General features: G+C 36.7%; 1 protein-coding gene across 3 annotated transcripts; it reads left to right on the plus strand.

Annotated features, from left to right (window-relative positions):
* The first annotated feature begins 2,260 nt into the window (after positions 1 to 2,260).
* Positions 2,261 to 22,039, plus strand: shtn2 (shootin 2). 3 transcript variants are annotated; one of them, XM_051699317.1, is made up of 17 exons: positions 2,261 to 2,382; positions 2,647 to 2,779; positions 4,794 to 4,854; positions 5,135 to 5,229; positions 5,517 to 5,697; positions 5,813 to 5,910; positions 7,903 to 7,984; positions 8,076 to 8,170; positions 12,762 to 12,908; positions 13,233 to 13,386; positions 17,692 to 17,860; positions 17,991 to 18,049; positions 18,218 to 18,318; positions 19,655 to 19,684; positions 19,904 to 19,957; positions 20,993 to 21,146; positions 21,655 to 22,039. In XM_051699317.1, exons 2-17 carry the CDS (start codon positions 2,678 to 2,680, stop codon positions 21,801 to 21,803), a joined length of 1,731 nt encoding a protein of 576 aa, XP_051555277.1. In that variant the 5' UTR covers positions 2,261 to 2,382; positions 2,647 to 2,677; the 3' UTR covers positions 21,804 to 22,039. The 3 variants fall into 3 exon arrangements, with proteins under 3 accessions (XP_051555277.1, XP_051555286.1, XP_051555293.1); XM_051699326.1 differs by having other exon boundaries at positions 2,724 to 2,779; XM_051699333.1 differs by having other exon boundaries at positions 2,271 to 2,381; positions 2,732 to 2,779.
* The last annotated feature ends 53 nt before the right edge of the window (positions 22,040 to 22,092 follow it).

Genomic DNA, 22,092 nt, shown 5'->3' on the forward strand with positions numbered 1-22,092 from the left:
ACAGAACGCAATAAGAATTGTTTTGAAGGACAGTTTTGTCTTCATACACCTATAGAATATGCTTTCATTCTGAAACCAATTTGAAGTTTGTTCAGCAGCATACTAATCATAAAATATATATATGAAAGGCAACAGAGGTGTTTTTGTTACATTTATATTGACAAACTGTTTTTGTTGGTTGTGAAGTTTAAAATAAGCTTAAAATATTGATGTTGAGTTTACAGTTACAATTTAAAATTCAGATTAAAATTTTCAGATTCATGAACAGATTCATTTGGACTCGACTCAGATTTGGCCTGTTATGGACTCGGTCTTGAGTCCGACTCGGCCCCTTATGGACTTATGGAAATGCTTCTCAATTGTTTAAAGAATCGGACTTGACTTGGACTCGATTAAGGTGGACTCAAACCCAACACTAGTATGCAGATTTCAATCTTCCTTTCACATTGGAGACTGATGCGAGCAGTGAAGTCCTGGGTGCTGTCTTATATCGGCAGCAGGGTGAGTTTAGTAGAGTCATAGCTTATGCCAATAGGAGACTTCGTAAAGCAGAAAGGAATGACAGAAATTTCAGTAGCATGAAGCTTGAGCTACTTGCCCTAAAGTGGGCTATCTCTGAAAAATTCTCTGGTTATGTTCTGGGTTCCAAGTTTGTGGTCATCACAGGTAACAACACTCTGTGCCATCTAAAAACAACCAAGCTCGGTGCAATTGAGCAAAGAGGGATCACTCAGGGATTAGCTGTCTTTGATTTTGAGGTGAAATACCGTAATAGCACAAACCTGGGTAGTGTGTTCTTTAGAGAAGCTGTTAGAGAAGTGAAAAATATGTATTAAGTCATCTGGGACAATAACTGTTAGCAGGGAAGAAGTTATCCAAGTGGAGAAATTTAATGTAATTAAACTCTAGTCATAAATTCAACGTGGCCCCTTTCAGAACCGGAGATTTGCGACACCAGAATTTTGTGACACCGATTTTCTGGCACACTCTCGTGTTGGAGACGTGAAAACAAATGTTCTACAAGAGAGCTCCTGGTTTTGTTCATCATTTGAGAGTTCTTTGGGTAAAGAAACAACTGCATTCATTCACACAATCTGTGGAGCTCGATAGTCACTGAACCAGGACTGTTGCTTTCAAAAAGGTCTATCTCTTCTGACAAATTATCACTTTCATTCAAATTATGTTATAATTGGTGCTTGCTCAGGCATCATTATTACTATTACTCATCTCAGGGTGATGGTTGTGAACAAACCCCTAAAACTAAGTATTAAACTTCAGGTCGGAACCCATCCCACACATTTGTCATATAGACAATAATATGAACAGTATTCAGGATCATTGGTACCATATGCATCAATAGACTTTTTAATGCTGTGCAGAGGCCTACATGTCCATTTGCATGGTAACATTTTACAATTAGGTTCCATTTGTTAACATTAGTTAACAACATACAGTACTGTGCAAAAGTCATAAGATGCTTCACAAAAACATTTGTCTTAAGATGGTTATTTATAGTTTCAGCTTTAGTGTGTCAATAGGAAATATACATTTTAGACTCCCAAACATTACTTTTGCAAATAGAATAGAATAGAAGAACAGGGAGCCCTGCAACAGATGGCATGGTCCCCACAGAGCCCTCCACTGAATATTGAGTCAGTCTGGGATTACATGAAGAGACAGAAGCAATTGAGACAGCCGAAATAGATAGAAGAACTGTGGTGAATTACCCAAGAAGCTTGGAACATCCTATCTGCCAATTCAACCAAGAAAAAGTGTGTCCAGGTGTACCTAGGAGAATTGGGCCTGTTTTAAAGGCAAAGGTGGCCACACCAAATATTGATTTAGCTTTTTATGTTTACTGGACTTTGTATGACGTTAATTGATAAATGAAAATTATTTATGGCATTATTTTTGAAGACTCGCTATGCAGCATTTTTCACAAGTGCCTAAAACTTTTGCACAGTACTGTAGTTAACACGAACTAACAATGAACCGTGGTATTTTTATTAACTAGCATTAACAAATATTAATAAATGCTGTAAAAATATATAGTTAATTGTTTGTTCATGATAGCTAATGCATCAACTAATGTTATCAAATGGAACCTTATTGTAAAGAGTTACCCATTTTGTTTCTAAATAGCTATTGTTGGTTTAGTTAGTCACAAAGGCCAAATCAAAATGGATTTCAATGTTCATGACAAAGTGGGAAGCATTTGAACCAGGGCTGTAAGATAAATGCACTTTCAGTTCTCCATACAGTGTGCATTGTCACAGAGATAGTTACAGACACAGAGACAGAGAGGACATGAGCACAAAGTTTCTTGGTTTTCACTGAGTCTGAAAATAATGTGGAATCTTGGATCAGATACCAGAATTTCAGGTAGGATCCAATAACTTTGTTTTTTTCTGTAAAAATTGCCTTGATTTCCTAAACTGCTAACTTTGTGCATTGTGAAGTTACATGCACTTACACTACTATGGGCAAAAGTTTGGACACACCTACTCATTCTTTACCGTTACTTAATATTAAAGTACAAAAATAACACAATAGTGAATTAACACAAATGGAAGTATGGGAATTATGTGTGCAAACTTTTCCTTAGGAGTGTAGTTCTGAATATTTTGTTTTCCTTTTTTTTTCCAGCTGCCAATTAGTAATAATGTAAACCTAGTTTATGACACAGATAAACAATCCAAAAACTTTAACTTTTGTTGAAACAGAGGAGGAGGAGGAGGAGGAGAACACCTTATCCTCAGAAGATGAAAGAGACTTTCAGGTACGTAATTGAACGTCTCTGCTAAAATAAATCTGAGAATGCTGTGATCAGTACTAGTGTACTGCTCAAAACTGTGCAGCATACATTGTATACAGCTTACTATTTTTTTCAAAAGTAGTATGTGAAAAATAAATATTTATGCCACATTGATGTACCTCAATATGTTGCTTTCTTATACCAGTGAGTGGTGTCCAATTATCGTCTCAGAAATAAATATGGTTATTCTGCATTTTAATACCATTTTGTGTAAAAAAAAAAAACAAAAGTATGAACTCTTGGCAGTCCGATCAAATAATGAGTCAATAAGGAGATTTTATAAATTGCAGCTGATATTTCTTCCGGTTCATTCATTACCCATAAAATGAGTAATGTTGAGTGCATCACATTGCTCAGTACTGTACACCCAGATCTGTTGTTTACTGCTCTTTTTGGTAAATGTTGCAGGTCATCTGGGTATTTCAGATAATTTGCATATTGCACATAGTATACTGTACATACTGCAGAAATATGGAAGCATTCTGTTTCGAACAAAAGCTAACGATTCTCTGGACATTAACATGCTCATCCATATTTCAGTAATGGATCTTTGGGTAACACTTTACATCAATGTTCCCTTTGTTAAGGGTTTATAAAGGGGATCATTATTGACTAATAAGCCCTTTACAAATGCATCATAATTCACTGATATGTGGTTTTAACAACAGAATTTATTAATGAGTTGCCAACTTTAGAAACCAGTGTTCATAAAGTGCAATTTGGCTTAATGGTCATCAGGCTTTGCACATGATGCACGCTGTGAATGAGCATAAAGACCTGAAAAGTGTTTTTGCAGAAGACTTACAATGCAGCTATGACTAGGTAAGTTAAGACAACACTTGGAGTAGCACCATTCTTTTGACATAAACGTAACAAGGAAAGTGACAACGCAAGTGAAACAAGACATTACAGTAATAAATATATAAACACAAAGCAGACTGTAGCAAAATGTCATAATCCCTCCTTTGAATTTCACTATAATAGTATATTTTTGCTACATTGTACCAGGGGTTAAATATGATTTACGTAATGATTGATGTATCATGAAAACAGAGACCCTCTCCTTGAAATCTGAACACAACTGGTTCAAAGATACGCATATTACCAGGGGCAAATGGCCTAAAAATAAAAATTTGTTGTGTCTCTAGCCATGCCCACATCTAGTCGCCAGAGGTCGCTGTCACTTGTGTCGCCTGAAGTCGCCATCTGTCATTGAATGGGATCGTGTCGCTTTGTCGCTAGAAGTCGCAGCATGTGTGTACGGGCTTAAAAATAAACCAGTCAACACACCTAGGTTTTTGCCCATTACCCCGATTTCACGTGGCAATGTGTGCACATGCCTGTTTAGGTTTTGATGTCAAATGCAGAGAATGACAAGATTATTTCAAATCTCATATAAACACGGTTTTCTTGCTTTGTTGGATGTTTTAATTAAGCTGATTTTTGGGAGTTACCAGCGTATTGGTGTGCATGTAAACGCACTCTGTGACACTTTATGTTGATTTCAGGCACATTGAAAAAGAGCTTGAGCTTATGTAGCCTATGCTGGGGTTCAAGCACCAGCACCGCCAAGATGCCACTGTTGGGCCCTTGAGCAAGGCCCTTGACCCTATCTGCTCCAGAGGCGCCATATCATGGCCTATCCTGTCCCTTAGCTGGGATATGCGAGAAAAAAAAAGAATTTCACTGTATATGTGCATATGTATAATGTGTGACGAAAAATAAAGTCGTCTTCTATTTTACAATGCTCTCTATTTGGCAAGTATGCATGAATGTTGCCCTTTTTCATGTTGTTATAACTGCATATCAGTGAGTATGATGCATTTTGTAACGGCTTATTAATGACATATTAGTCATTAATGAAGCCCTTTATAAACCCTTAACAAAGGGAACATTAATGTAAGGTGCTACCGATCTGTGTCCTTTTTATCTGAATTTATATATAAAAAACATTATCATTGTATAATCTGCTATACAGTGTGAGATACTGGAGAAAGAGAGAGATGATGCAAATGAAAAGCTGTCAAGGATGGAGAAGGGTGAGTCATCATTGGCACTGCAAAATTCTTGAATATGCGAAGTATTACATAAGTCTCAACATAAAAGACATTCTAAAAAAATCTAGTCTTCTGAGACCTCAACTTTCATTGAATATATCTTATTGAAAAATGTTTAAGGTAGAAACATTGGCATAACTCTGTGCAGCATAAAACATTTGAAATGTCAGGGAACATGTTCAATTTTGTTCAGATGTGAACTGTTGTTAAACATAATGTTCCTTTGTAGACTCAATGTACCTTTATATAACTTGTTATATAGCCTCTTCTCAACTGCTCAAGGAACTGGATGTGTTGGAGATGCAGTTTCAGATCGAACGTTCCTGCAGGGAGACCGCAGAGGCCTTTGCACTGAAAGTATGAACACTTCCCTTTTCTCACACGTGAAACAGCCTTACATTTGTTCTCTTGATTATTTCACATCCCCATGTCAGTTATACAGTAGGCTGTATGATGTTTCAGATGTAAAAATTTTGTTTTCTCTTTGGTGCCTCTAGTGGAACAGAAATTACAGCTTTACCTTTTACACCTTGTTGTTGTTCGTATTTTTTTAATAATGTGAAGAAAACAATGAATTATTTAAAGAGTGTCCTCATGCCACCTCATTTACATTACATCAACCTTTGTGACCTTTAAACCCACAGGTAACAAAAGATTTCAAGGCATTAAAGAGGAAAAGCCAAGCCATACTTCCTCTGATTCCTGACATTCCGGAAAACCTCTCTTTCCTGAACCTGGATGCTGAAGCTCACGCTGGACCTGAGTTGAGCCCTATGGAAGATAGCAGTGAAGATCCGCTTTTGATGAGTCAAAATCAAATTAGAGGTGAGACTTTATAAGCAATTAAAGATGAACATTCCCATAAGCCTATCCAAGAATAGACCTGGTGTGGACAATAATATTTGGCTCATTTTCTTTCTCCAATCTGTTGTAATTGCAGAGCTACAGTCATCTGTTGACCGATTACTTGGGGAGAAAATTCAACTCTGTGAACAGGTCGATCTCCTTAAGAAAGAGAAAGAAGATCTGAAGGAAAAGGTATAGTGGCATAATGCACTCAGGACTTAACCTTTTTTAGGCAGGTTAAGGGTAACCTGGGACATTATTTGCATTTTCGAATTTAGTGTGACCCAAATATATCAGACGAACAAATCGCATGACAACCAAGCTAGAATATGTGAGGGGTAATGCACAGTCAGCTAGTCGTAATCACAAATTTTAACACGGCTCTCTGGAAAACCCAATTCTGATTGGTCAATGACGCCATCTAGTGGTCTGATATTGCTCCGTAACAACCGCACATCCACATATCAGACTGCTCATCCGGGTATTGTGAGCCATCGTTCCTGCTTCTCTACAAGTAAGCTTATAAAATAATTTCAACTCAAATACATTTTTCATATGCATTTATTTTTTTGGCAAGTAGTCTTGTAATAAAATGCATAATGAGCAGTCAGACTTAATTTCAAAATAAACACCAACAGAACTCGGACACATACTGTAATTATTCTCACATGATTACATAAATCCAATACAAATCAATATTTTATGTCCATGTATTTATTTATTTTTTGGTTAGTAGCAGTGTAATAAGCAGGATAATGTACAGTCAGCCAGTTGTTATCACAAAATAAATGTGAAGCGGAGGGGACTTGTATCAGTATGAAGGGGTTTATACAACTGGCAGACTGTACATTATCCCTTACATAAAGCCAGGCAGGGAGATTTGCACCCTGATGCAGAACATTTATTACATAGCTATTGACAAAATAAATAAATCAGAAACACTTTACATAAATGTAAGCTTTTTTTAAGTGTTTATAAAGGGGTTTGTTGATGATTAATAAGTATTTTACAGATGCATAAATCATTGATATGCAGTTTCATTGTGACTTTAATTACCAAATAGTGAGCATTTTAATGTTCCTGTTATAAATGCTTAATAAATATACTTATTCGTACTTATACTGTATTAATCAAAACAAAACAAAAATACCATAATTAATGATTTATGTCACAATGCAGCAAAAATAGACTATTTTAGTGAGATTCCAACAAGGGATTATGTAATTTGCTGCAGTCCACTTTGTGTTTATACTATATTAATTACTGTAAAGTCTTGACCCATTGTGTTGTCACTTTTCTTGTCACGTTGATGTCAAAAGAATGGTGCTACTCTGAGTGGTGTCCTAACTTACCAAGACCTACCAAGACATAAGTTTCTAATGTTCAATAAGTGTTATTAAGCATTTATAACATGTGAGGTAAAATGTCTCACTATTTGGCAAGAACTGCATGAAAGTCACCCTTGCTGTTAAGGTTGTTGTTATTACCACATGTTAATAATTTATAATGCATTTGTAAATGAATTATTAGACATTTATAAACCACTTTATATTTCACAAAAAATTAAACAAAAAAACAATGGATATGAAATATTAATTTGAAATTATTTTATTATGTAATGTGTGTGTGTGTAAAATATGTAGAATTATAAATAGAGCACGGAATGATATATGAGAGATATGAAACTAGCACAGCTATGTTGGAAATCGCTTGCCTGGGACAACAGTCAGTTATACAGTTTTGTGGTCATTTAGACAAAAATATTTGACAACACAATGACGCAAATGGCCAATCAGAACCAAGCAATGCTGAAAGCTTTTTAATAAGGTGATGTTTACATGGCTTGGGATTGCACAAGATGTACACAGTAGATTTTAGGAGTCCTGCATAACCTTATGTCCCAGATTACGCTATTTGACCCTATATGTTTATGTATGTTGATTCCAAATTATGACTAAAATATTTTACACTGACGGATAATGCTGCATTCTGACAAAGCGCTAGTTCCTTATTTTACATGCACAAAACAAAAATGTTGGTCAATAATGAGTCTTTGTCATGTCATTATATATGGGTTGATTTTTTTTTCTATTTAAAGCATATGAAAATTAAATTTCATATTAAAATTTACTGTTTTAGTAAATTTCATACTATAAGTAAATGTTAAACTGTTACTTTGTTAAGCTGGTGCTGGAGGTTGGGGAGAAGGAGGACCTTCTTAGGATGCTCAGTAAGCAGAGCAGAACTGTGAATAAAATGAAGAGAGGTGAGAGATGATCAGATGTCTTACTGTACTGATGAGCTCACATACATAACAGAATCACAGTGTTTTTGTGTGTGTGTGTGTGTGTTTGTAGTGTCCCAACTTGTTACAGAGGAGTTTGTAGAGATGTCTCAAAAGCTTGAAATGGAGCAAGGACTCAGAGAACATGCTGAAGTGTTTGCACACCAGGTACTCTTTGAATCAGGGATGAAAGATTCTAGAAGGGTGGAGAGATGGGTCAGGGCCTTGGCCTAGCACTAGGGCCCTGTTTCCACCTGGTATTAAAATGCATTTTTGGTGATCCGATCACATGTGGTCCGCCGAGACGCATTGCTGTTTTCTCCTGGTAATACCATGCATCTCAGATGTGTCTCTGTTGACCACTTTTGATAAAGGGGAGGGTCTTTGACCAATACCAATAATTATGTCAGAGTGTTACTGCATGATATTAAAGCGCAACAAAATCATAAAAAAGACAAAGAAAGCGCTAAATAATGGCATGCTGTTTCTCCCAGATGCAGCTGAAAAAGACCAGAGCACAAATGCAACATTTCGAGCAGAATTCTCAGTTATTTTTGTTCTGACCTGAGCTTCAGATGTGTGTGCTTGTCATCTGTGTCCTTGCATGTTGATATCAGACACACTGAAGAAGATCTGTGAAGTTCTCGTGCTTGTATATACAGTAAATTCACTTTTTCAAATGTTCAGATTGGACAGTTGTTTCATTTTAAAGCCTCTCGTAACCGGCAATGTTTAAACTCTTGTTTAGCGCTGCAGTTGATTGACAGGTGAGGAGTGGTACTTCACTGCTGTCTGGGACACATCAGGATGGATAGCATTTCACACCTAAAATACAATTGCGTCAAATGGGTTTTTGACTCCCTCCATTTGTGGTTTCAGTGATCCGATCACAAAAAGTTTTTCCACCTGTATTTAGCACTGACCACTTGTGAACAGATCACCAAAAACACATCTTAAAGGGATAGTTCACCCAAAAAAATTATCTCACCATTTACTCACCCTCATGCCATCCCAGATGTGTATGACTTTCTTCTGCTGAACACAAATTAAGATTTTTAGAAGAATATTTCAGCTCTGTAGGTCCATAATTTTTACTGTAAATCTCCACTTTCATTTTCACGTTCTTCTTCTTTTTTTTTTTTTTTTTTTGGTGGTTTACATTCTTCGTGCATATCGCCATCTACTGGGCACGAAGGAGAATTTATAGTTAAAAAAAGGACTTAAATATTGATCTGTTTTTTTTTTTTTTTTTTCACCCACACTTATCATATCAAAAGATATTGATTTAACCACTGGACTCATATGAATTACGTTTATGGTGACTGTGTTTTTTTGGACCTTCAAAATTCTGGCCACCATTCACTTGCATTGAATGGACCTACAGAGCTGAGAAATTCCTCTAAAAATGTCTCATTGTGTTCAGCAGAAGAAAGAAAGTCATAAACATCTGGGATGGCATGAGGGTGAGTTAATGATGAGAGAATTTTCATTTTTGGGTTTATTATTCCTTTAATACCAGGTGGAAATGGGGCCTTTAACATGAGCAATTAAGTACTGGGAAGTGACAGCAATAATCAATGATGAAAACATGTGTTTAATATATATACATATACATATACTGTATATTAAGACAAAAGGAGAACTTTTGAAGAATTTTTCATTGCTCTTTTTATAATGCAACAGTTGTTCATAGCTTCAAGCTATGGAAAAAGGACAAAAAACACTTTTATCATAAAAGTAATTCAGTAGAGCAGCGACTTGGAAGATTTTAAGTGAATAACTTACATTTTGGTCTTTTTCTAACACATCTATTGTATGACCTTTATATATCCAGCTAACACACAAACGCATATACCAACAATTAAAAGAGATGCCCCATCAACACCCATCCTACCCACCCTGAGTACTAAAGCACACATCTGATTTATCTTTTGGTTACACAAGCAATCAAAAGAATCCAAATCCTTAGTTTATGCACAAACATCGAGCTATACTAATAATGCAGGCGATGCAGGTTTGAATCTAGCTTAAAAAAACTGTCAGATAACAAGACTCTGTCTGAATCAATAAATAGACAGTAAATTTGAGGAAGTGGAGTATGTTCCATTTTGGTCAAATATGTTTAATAACTATGAGAGACCTAGTCGTGAGCCGATCAATTCACACTTATGACTGTGAACCTGCATTGGTGAAACAAATTTGAAACAAAGACACGTTGACCATGCCAGCTGACCCTGTTAACCCCAGTAGGTTTAGCATTCATTCACTCTAAATGAACATATGAGCATAAAAAGCGGCATCCCTCTTTGCATCCCACATCTCTTCCTGCAGTAATTAGCACCCATCAAGGTGGCAGTTTGAAACTCCGTGGCACTTTAAACCCCTGTTCTTTTTTGGACACTTCCTATATGCCATCTCTGTTGTTGCCTTTGTGCATATTGTCCCCAATTTGCAGACACAGACATAATAGAGGTCCCTACAGGGGGCCTTCACCTGAAAGGGACCCCCGATGATTCACACCACTTAGTCTCATTCTGAATGCGCGGCCACACATCACACAGCTTGAATGACATTCTTTATTGCCACCCTTTCTATTTGTCTGTTTTCCCTCTGTTTTGAAAACATTCATCTTTTCTTATTCAGTGTTTTTTCTGGTCACAGAGGGTCTAATGATGGACTAATTTGAAAGGGAGAAAATACCGGCCGTCATCATACAAAGAGATGCTCCCGTTTACTTGTCAAGCACATGCGCTTTTCCCTGTAATTGCACCGCCGTGGGGGTCTGGGTTGGTGGCTTAGGGCCGCGGCTCTCAGGATCAAATGAAAGTGCAGTGAATGGAGGTGAGAAGTGAAAGTCCAAGCAGACCAACACATGACGAACTTTCACTTCCCTTTCCTGTTCACTGTTTCTCCATTTTAATGAGTGAGCTTCTCGTTATCTGAAATTTCAGGGACATAATGGATTGTTTGTATGATTTTCCCAAATCAAAGTAACATTGGCTACATTCATACAGCAAATAAATGTGCTACAAATCTGCTTTTTTCCTTCACATTTAACTGATGGGTCAATGTCGTGACACTCTTTTTTTTTTTTTTTTAGATCTATTAATCTATTAAAAACACATAAAAAATGCAGTTCACAAAAATAATTACTATACATGAATACACCTCAGCAGTGCACCTGCAGCTGTATGGCCGTACGCACTGTGCGTACCTTGAGAGCTCTGACTGACCTGAATAAAAATTTCAGCAAAAATTATGTGTGTCCAGTACTGATGTTGGCTGTTTAAAAGAACCAGCGATGCCCGATTTGCGAATGAATCATTCTTTTGAGTCGGTTCTTTTCAGTGAATTGGCTGAACAGGCTTGCAAAACAGTCTGAATCAATTCATGATTCATCCAGTTAGTTCATTCGGACTGCTCTCTAATGGAATACTTTGGAGCAGTTTCTCACTCATTAAAACAGTATCATGATATTTAAGGACAGAGAGAACAAACAGCACTGGATTAAGTTAATATATACCTACAATCAACTGAAACGAAAAACTAACTTCAAAAAGTTACGGTTGAAACAACCACACCGTCTTTTTCCAGAGCAGCCTGTATTTCTCCTGAGGTTACCTGTGGGTTTTTCTCTGTATCCCGAACAATTCTTCTGGCAGTTGTGGCTGAAATCTTTCTTGGTCTACCTGACCTTGGCTTGGTATCAAGAGATCCCCGAATTTTCCACTTCTTAATAAGTAATTGAACAGTACTGACTGGCATTTTCAAGGCTTTGGATGTCTTTTTATATCCTTTTCCATCTTCATAAAGTTCCATTACCTTGTTATGCAGGTCTTTTGACAGTTCTTTTCTGCTCCCCATGGCTCAGTATCTAGCCTGCTCAGTGCATCCACGTGAGAGCTAACAAACTCATTAACTATTTATACACAGACACTAATTGCAATTTAAAAAGCCACAGGTGTGGGAAATTAACCTTTAATTGCCATTTAAACCTGTGTGTGTCACCTTGTGTGTCTGTAACAAGGCCAAACATTCCAGGGTATGTAAACTTTTGATCAGGGCCATTTGGGTGATTTCTGTTATCATTATGATTTAAAAAGGAGCCAAATAACTATGTGATAATAAGTGGCTTCATATGATCACCATCCTTAAATAAAAGACAGTTTTGCATAATCAGTCATATTTTCAAAATCAATGCCAAAATTTCACAATTTCTGTCAGGGTATGCAAACTTTTGAGCACAACTGCACTTCAAAGAGTTCTTATCAAAAAATCCTCCATGTGCAGCTATGACAGCTTTGCAGATCCTTGGCATTCTAGCTGTCAGTTTGTCCCGATACTCAGGTGACATTTCACCCCACGCTTCCTGTTGCACTTGCCATAGATGTGGCTGTCTAGTCGGGCACTTCTCACGCACCTTACAGTCTAGCGGACAACCTTATTTTTCAGTGACCTAGATCTCAGTTTTTTGGATGACAGTATGAATAGCAAAAATCACGTCGAATCTGATATTTTTAATCCCGATACAGTTTAATTTTATACATGGAAACAAATTGGATACATATTGCATTTTTTTTGCAAAGTGACTTTTGCAGTGTGAACAGTCAAATCAGAATTCATGCAATTTTTGCTTCACTCTAACTCAGCACTTGTAATTATAGTATATAAAGTGTTACATAGAGAGGTGCAAAAATAGATTTGTTTGACACATTGATGAATGAGGTCTCAAATGTTGTGACTTGATTGAATCCTATAGATACTAGTGAAACAGAGGGAAACCCAGAGACAGAGTATGGCCATGATACAGAATGCAGAGACTGAGAAACAACTACAACAAGCTCTGAATCAGGTGACGGACATCAGCAAATCTCTGGAAGAGATAAGACTCTGTTACCAAAACCAGGTGAGCATGTCTGTGTGTCCATCCAAGATAACATCAACTTAAGCTGATGCAAGTGTGGCCAGCAAGTAAATTCAACTCATTATATTTCCCAGTCCAGTTCCCTCTCTTCTTTCCATAATTTCTTGTATTTTTCTTTCTTTTTTTTTTTCTTCTTTTTTTACTGTTCCTAAAAAAAAACATTTAAGCTGTCATTATAAAACTTTCAACAGAAAGCTGAAAAAAAGCAAAAAATAACTTTCGTGAGGCTGGATTTTTGAGGACTTGTAAAGCATTGACATTTGAAGTAGTTTAATTTAATCTTTCTTCCAATATTGCACAATGTAGATGAAGCAGTCACAGACAGTGACTGAGGAGCTTAACGCTTTGTCAGAGCTGGAGTCAGTAAGAACAAAGCTGGAGATCAGTGAGAAAGAGAAGAGCAACATAGAGACTCAGCTGAGAGACTCGCAACAATCTGTTACTGCACTTCAGGAGGAAAGTAAGTTTATTAAATGTATCGTAAATTATGGTAAATTTTCACATATAGGCTCCCTTAGTTCAGGGTTCAAAAAGAGGTTCAGTAATGCATTATAAATCATTGATATTCAGTTATAACATCTTGAATAAAAAGGGTTACTTTCATACAAATCTGTACTTGCCAAATAGAGAGCAATTTAATTGACATTTAATAATAAAAAATTAAGAAATGCTTAATAAATACACTTGTTTTATACATATTAATCAAAAACATAAAATTCCATGATTTATATTACAATGTCGCAAAAGAGTATTGAAAGAAGGGATTATATCATTTTGCTACAGTCCGCTTTGTGTTTATAATATTAACACTAATACCTTGACTTGCTTGTGTTGTTACATTTCTTGTCAAAATGATGTCAAAAGAATGATGAAACTCCGAGTGCTGTCCCACTTACCTAGACCTAGTTACCAAAAAGTCCTCTGCAAAAAGATTTTTTGTCTTATTGCTCAGTCACAGCATATATTGTATCATAAAGACTGATGAGCATTAAACCAAAGGTTTCTAACATGGCCACTCCTTATTAAATGCTCCAAATGTGTCCACTTAAAGGGATAGTACACCCAAACATGATATTCCAGGTGTGTATGACTTTCTTTCTTCAGCAGAACACATTTGAATAAAATGTGAAAAATATCTTAGCTAAGTAGGTCCTTAAAATGCAAGTGGATGGTGATCAGACTTTTGAAGCTCCAAAAAGAACAGATAGTCAGCATAAACGTCATCCATACGACTCCAGCATTTAAATTAATGTCTTCTAACGGGACACAATTGCTTTTGGTGCAGAAAGAATCAATATTTAAGTACTTTTTTAACTCTAAATCATTGCTTCTGGGCAGCAATGGCATGTGTGTGTGACGTAATTGCGTTGGCACGTGAGACATGCATGGAAGAGCAGCACTGTTTACAAGTGAGTAGGAGGAACGCTGAACAGAAGCTTCATTTGGTTTTGGTTTAAATCTGTATTTTATCTGTTTCTTTACGCACAATGGTGTGTTTGTGTGCTTATCCTGGATGTCTCAACCGAGTGGAGAACGTGAGATTACGTACATAACATGGCAACACCAATATGTCACATGAAAGACCGCGTGAACTACACCCTCTCCTGAAACTTACTGGAAGCTTTGGATTATAGTTATAAAGTACTTAAATTTGGAACTTTCTCGCACCAGAAGCAATTGTATCACTTTAGAAGACGTTAATTTAACGACTGGAGTCATATGGATGAAGTTTATGCTGACTGTCTGTGATTTTTGGAGCTTCAAAATTCGGATCACCATCCACTTGCATTTTAAGGACCCACTGAGCTGAGACATTGTTCTATTTTTCTTCAAATGTGTTCTAGTGAAAAAAGAAACTCATACACACCTGGGATATCATGAGGGTAAGTAAATGATGAGAGAATTTTCAGTTTTGGGTGAACTATCCCTTTAAAATTACATTTGCACAGGTAAGTAATATTAAGTATTATTAAGCATTTATAACATGTGAGGTCACATGGCTTACATTTTGGCAGGTAATGCATGAAAGTCACCCTTTTTATGCATGTTGTTATAACTGCATATTAATGATTTATAATACATTTATAAATGAACTTATTAGTCATTAAGGAACCCATTTATTACCCCTTAACTAAGGGAATATTAATGTACAGTGTCACATTAATTATTTAGGCTAATTATTAAGGATGTTAAATCTAAATAATGACCTAATATATCATGACATGGCCTACCAGAAAGAAAAATCAATTGTTTCTCTAAATTATCAATGACAGCAAATGGAGACTTACAGCTTCTGTTTCTTAGATTTTACTCTTGAGAAAAAGTAATCTCACTTATGTCTCCTCTTGAATTTCAGTAGATATCTCAACATGTCTAAAACTGTCATCAAGCAAAAGTAGGAAATTTTAATATGAACTTGAAAACTTTATTAAGTCTCTAGCTATGGAATAGCAACCTCCAAGCAATACATTTTTATATATACTGTATATATACACACTCACCGACCACTTTAATAGGTACACCTGTACATCTACTTCATTCGATTATCTAATCAGCCAATCATGTGGCAGCAGTGTAATGTATAAAATCATTCAGATATGGGTCAGGAGCTTCAGTTAGTGTTCACATCAACCATCAGAATGGGTAAAAAATGTGATCTCAGTGATTTGGACCGTGGCATGATTGTTGGTGCCAGACGGGCTGGTTTAAGTATTCTCTAACTGCTGATCTCCTGGGATTTTCACACACACCAGTTTCTAGAGTGTAAAAATGAAAGAAAAAAAATTGGTGCCAAAAACAAAAAAAACATCCAACAAGCCACAGTTCTGTGGGCGAAAGCGCCTTGTTAATGACAGAGGTCAGAGGAGAATGGCCAGACTGGTCCAAGCTGACAGGAAGGTGACAGTAATCCAAATAACCACACGTTACAACAGTTCTATGCAGAAAAGCATTTCTGAACATACAGCACGTCAAACATTGAGGCGGATGGGCTACAGCAGCAGAAGACCCCCGGGTACCACTACTGTCAGCTTAGAAAAGAATAAAGAGGCTGCAGTGGGCACAGGCTCACCAAAACTGGACAGTAGATGACTGGAAAAACATCGCCTGGTCCAACAAATCTGGATTTCTGCTGAGGTACACAAATGATAGGCCCACTGCAGCCTCAGTTTTCTGTTCTTGGCTGACAGAATTGTAACCCGATGTGGTCTTCTGCTGTTGTAGCCCATCCGCCTCAAGGTTCGACATGTTGTGCATTCTGAGATGCTATTCTGCTCACTACAATTGTACAGAGCGGTTATCTGAGTTACTGTAAACTTTCTGTCAGCTCGAACCAGTCTGGCCATTCTCCGTTGGCCTCTCTCATCATCAAGGCATTTTCATCCACAGAACAGACGCTTACTGGATGTTTTTTTGTTTTTGGGACCATTCTGACTAAACTCTATGGACTGTTGTGTATGAAAATCCCAGGAGATCAGCAGTTACATAAATACTCAAAGCAGCCCGTCTGGCACCAACAATCATGCCACAGAGATCACATTTGTTCCCCATTCTGATGGTTGATATGAACATTAACTGAAGCTCCTGACCCATATCTGAATGATTTTATATATTACACTGCTGCCACATGATTGGCTGATTAGATAATCGCATGAATAAGTAGATGTACAGGTATACCTATTAAAGTGGCCGGTGAGTGTATATTTATATATTTATATATAATATATTTGTGTTGTCGATTTAACACATTAATTTAGAGCAATTAATTATCAAGTTAAATTAGAAATAATTAAGTTATTAAAATTAATAACAAAGCAAAAACAAAAAAGAAAACAAAATGCTTTAAAATATTAACGCAATTAATCATGCCTCTTGACCTTTACATTAATTCCGTAATTAAAGTATGTAGTTTGTGAAGTACATGCAACTTTTTAGTTTGTGTCTTTGCGAGGCTCGTCGGCAGGGGGCAGTCAGCACGCCTCAACAAACCGCACAAGCAGTGCAGGCACAGACTGAAAGCCAGTCACATTGGATTCATTCTTGACAGCTGGACAAATCATAATAAAATGCAACTTGAGCCGTGATTTCCAAAGTCTCAACTACTTTTTAACTTGACACAGTGTCCTAAAAACACTGCGTTTATGACACTGAAACCATAGAGATTCTCCAAAACCGTCTGTCTGACACACATGTACCAAACAACAATTGAAAATAACACAGACAGAATGCAAGAACTCGTCTTGTGAGAGCAGGATAGATTGATGAACTGCAAAATGGATTGCTGTCAAATGTTCGCTTATTCAATGATATGTGAAAAAAAAAAAAAAATAATAATAATAATAATATATATATATATATATATATATATATATATATATATATATATATATATATATATATATATATATATATATATATAGACCTCTAAAGCCACTTTGTGTAGTGTCTAGTCAATGCTTTACTCATCTGCCACAATAATGAAATATACTATATTTCAATTTGACTATCTGAATTATTATGTTTATTATGGGCCCTACATATTAAATTTACAGTATAGTTCTTTAATAATTATGTATTATTTATGTTGAATTGTCTTCATTTGGGGGTCTTATTCAACAAATAATGAAATAGGTGATTAATTTGATTAATTAATCGGCATGTCATGTAATTAATTTGACTAGATTGATTACAATTTTGATCAACTGGCAGCCCTAAAGGAAATATTTTATTTATTTTATTTTAATTTACATGTTTGTTTGACAACAAGTCAAGCAGTTTCAGGACAGACTGAGAGAGATGGAGGAATGTCCTTCTCTCAAATCTGACCAACCAAAAGACGAGAGTGAAAATTCAGCTGCTGCACCGTCACTGCCACCGCCACCTCCTCCTCCTCCTCCTCCTCCTCCTCCTCCACCACCACCATCAACTGACACTGAGTGAGAATACAACATATTTTTTAACACCTTTCAATGTTAAGATGTTCAAACACACAAAAACATTGCATACAGTATCAAAGTGCATTTTAAAAACATTACTAAGAGCAAACACATTTGTTTGTGTATTTAGCCCATTGAAGGCCTTGAGGAACAGAAAGAAAGGTGGCGACAACTCCACTGAAACTGCGGGTAAGAGACCTTATGTCCACCTTGATAAAAAAATAAAACATCAAGATAGCATCACAGGGTAATTATAGCATAATTTTACTCAAATTGTAATTTTCGAAAGTTGAAGTTAAATCGAAGAATGTATGTGCTGCGCTTCTTTAAAGAATGCTGTCTTGATGTTGCTCACAGAACCCAAAATTTCACAAGATATGAAGGCCAGAGCTGTGGATGAAATGATGGAGAGAATCAAGAAAGGCATTATTCTTAAACCTATTCTCAAACCACCACAGGTGCATCTCTAACTTTAATTACTTCTGTTTACCTGCTGTTGCAGAGGACTGGGGTGCATCAAGGCTCCGTCCTATGACCTCTTTCATTATCTGAGTGACAATAATTGCAATGTGCAAAGGACATAAAGTAGAATCTGCAAACCACATACTAGGCTACTGACAAAGCAGGGACCTTCATTTCTGAGATATTTCCAAAGCAATACACATTTGGTAGGTGTGACACATCTCAGGTCATTCTCGGGTAATGAGGAAGCGGGAACCAACTTACACACTTGCAAATTTTTTTATTGCGGCTTTTTAGCGCACACACCAACGTACTCAAACTCAGTTGCTCATTAATCTTTAACATCAAAGAATTTTCTTCAACGTAAACTATGGCAGCGTCGTTGTGACACCTCGGTCCCTCTCTCCCCAACTGCGGCTCTGGCTGCTCTTTATCTCTCTCCAGCTCTTCACTATAATACAAAATAGCTGTTAGTGATAATCCCCAGGTGTCAATTCTTACTCGCTCTCCACAGACATCGCTCGGCCACGCCCACATCCCCACAGTAGGATAATCTAAAGCCTAGATATGACTTTGAAAGGTGCACTCTGCATTTTTTTGCTAACTGCTAAACTTTTAAAGCAATAATAATAGTAGAATAGTGTTTTTGAAAGATACAGTATGTTTAAAATTATGTTCACTCACACGAAATCAAGACTCTAATTATATCAGTTTTAGAAAAAAAAAGCTGCTTTATCTACAAATGTTGCTGGGCACAGATTTCCAAAATGTAGGATGGCAGGGGAATACCCATTCATTTTTATGAGTATAGTGCTACCTGTTTTGTAAGGTTTAAATTTAGCGAAAGGGTTGGGTTATAGTTTCTCTGATCTATCAGGTAGCACTTTTCTGATGAATTTGACTGAATAACCCAATCAGGTATCACTTTCCTCATGGATAAGAATGGCTCTTCCCCATCCATCAACGTTTCGGAAATTCACGTGTTGGACGGACATCTGTGAGTGCCACAATGTTGAGATCATATGACCAGCTGAATATTACTTGCATAATCTCAATAATCCATTGTAACTGGATGCTTTCACTCACTGAATAAAATTAATCATGGTGGAATAAATGAATTATGACTGACTGGAAATTTTTTACAATGAGATCTGCAACTGAGAACTTCTGTTTTTGCCTGACGCGGCATCTACACCCCTAGCTGTCAGCGAACATGAACACAAATTTTACTGAGCACACCTTTAAATATTAGGGATGTGAATGTGCCAGTGGCAATGTGAACTTCTAACTCTGATATGACTAGAAACTATTTGACATTTGGTTTTATTTCAGGCCAGATCAGAGGATGAAAATGCATGGAAGGTTAGTAGTACTACATCATTTTGTGTAGTCTCTTCACAATTACACATTAGGTTTTCTTGCAACTGACAGGTGCTCCAGGACATTTCCCCATACTGTGTATATACATTGCTTGAAGATGTGTATGATATGTTCATAGAGTAACAGCTCAAAAATAATTGACTTTTTTTAACACTATCAGTACTCAGGCATTGAGCACTCTTTCTACATACTTTATAACAGGAGAAGAGATCTGAGAACAGGAAATCAGCTGTGTTGGAATTGCAGGGGATGCTGGTAAAACAAGATCTCTTACACTAAACATGGCTAGATTACTTCCCATCCAACATATAGCCAATAACAGTCTGTTTTTCAGACTATAACTTTTAAGAAAGTCAACCCCATAAAGTACTTCTATGGTTATAATTCATATGTTTTAAATCGGATATAGTGGATATAGGGTGAAAGTTTATTTCCACCTTATGACAATTTACTATGTAGGTGATATACAGTACACACATCAATTAAATTCATATTAACACACCAAGTTGCCACATTTCTTGGCAACTGTAGACAACCTTCAGTTAGGCTAATAATCTTTTCTGAGGCCAGAAAGTGGCCTCTTGTGGCTTATTACTTTAATTTAAAGGGATAGTTCACCCAAAAAAATGAAAATTCTCTCATCATTTACTCACTCTCCTGGCATTCCAGATGTGTATGACTTTTTTTCATCTGCTGATCACAAATTAAGATTTTTAGGAGAATATTTCAGATCTGTAGGTCCTCACAATGCAAGTGAATGGGTGCCAAAATTTTGAAGCTCCAAAATCCACATAAAGGGAGCATAAAAGTAATCCATATGACTCCAGTGGTTAAATCCATGTTTTCAGACAGAATATGATAGGTGTGGGTGAGAAACAGATCAATATTTAAGTATGTTTTTATCATAAATTCTCCCTGCCCAGTAGGGGACGATGTGCACAACGAATGTGAATCACTAAAAACAGAAGGAGAAAATGAAACTGAAGGACATAAATATTGATCTGTTTCTCACCCACACCTATCATATTGCTTCAGAAGACATGGATTAAACCACTGGAGTCTTATGGATTACTTTTATGTTGCCCTTATGTGGGTTTTGGAGCTTCAAAATTTTGGCACCCATTCACTTGCATTGTATGGACCTACAGAGCTGAGATATTCTTCTAAAAATCTTAATTTGTCTTCAGCAGATAAAAGAAAGTCATACACATCTGGGATGGCATGAAGGTGAGTAAATGATGAGATAGATATTTTTGGGTGAACTAAACCTTATTGGTTGGTTCACTTCAGGAGTCCGTTAGGAGGCCTGGCCCTCGGAGGGTGGAATCAAAAAAACGGTTCAGCCGTAATGTTGGAGAGGCAGAGCTTCAGATGGTGCTCCAGAGAAGAAGGCGAGCCATGGGCGATGACAATGGGATGCCACCTGTTCCATCAAAACCCAAAGGTTACCATTTATTTGCAGATGATTTTTCAAAATTGTAAACAAAATAACCAAGCAAATACCAACTAAATAACATTTATTTAGGAAATTTAAAAAAAATAGTGAGGTTTATTGCTTAAAAAAAGAGTGAAAAAATATGCTAATGAAACAAGACAGACATATTTAAGAAACACTCACATCATGTCTTAATATCAATTGCAATTTAATTTCTCAATTTAGTTTATCTTGTTTCAAAGATTACTTTTCCAGTAAAACAAGGCAAAGATACTGATTAAGAATTGGATTTTGGAAGTGATATCAGCTAGTAGTTTGCGGGAAAAATAACCTTTGCAGTATTTATCAGGATCAGATATATTAGTCAAGTAGTTTAGAAGAAATACATCCTTCTCAGAGGTACTGAAAAGCTGCCTCCTCATTTATTGATTAGTCATGAATGACTGTGCGAGCTATAACGCATAACACATCCAATTAAATGTAAATTTTGAGTGAATCTTTCCTCACCCACTTACAGATTCACCTGTCGCAGTGTCAGCCACAAACTCTTCACCCTGGGTGGGGGAGAGTGGAAGCACCCCTGTCCTCCGGAGACTTCAGCAGAACCGTGAGAAGAGAATCTCTCGCATAAAAGCTTCCGAGTCCATTATATGGGAAGACAAGTGATGTTTCAGGGTTATTTCAGTGTGACCTTTTGTGATGTTGAACTACATGTAAGTACGACTTAGACACCAATTTCGTTCTCCCCGATGCCTCTTGGAATCTGTTTAGAGTTAAATGTCACAAGGCTGAATAAAACTTTAACTCTGTTAACTTGTAGCTGTTCAAAACTGATAAAAAACCAAGGACCCAGGCATTCACAAATGCATTATGAAAGAAATAAAAGACATTCTTTCTATGGATACTTAGTATGTCTCTTCTTTGCACTCAGTCTGTGTGTCTTGCTGTTGTGTTG

This window comes from Myxocyprinus asiaticus, chromosome 1 (assembly GCF_019703515.2).
Source record: "Myxocyprinus asiaticus isolate MX2 ecotype Aquarium Trade chromosome 1, UBuf_Myxa_2, whole genome shotgun sequence".
Classification (NCBI taxonomy): domain Eukaryota; kingdom Metazoa; phylum Chordata; class Actinopteri; order Cypriniformes; family Catostomidae; genus Myxocyprinus; species Myxocyprinus asiaticus.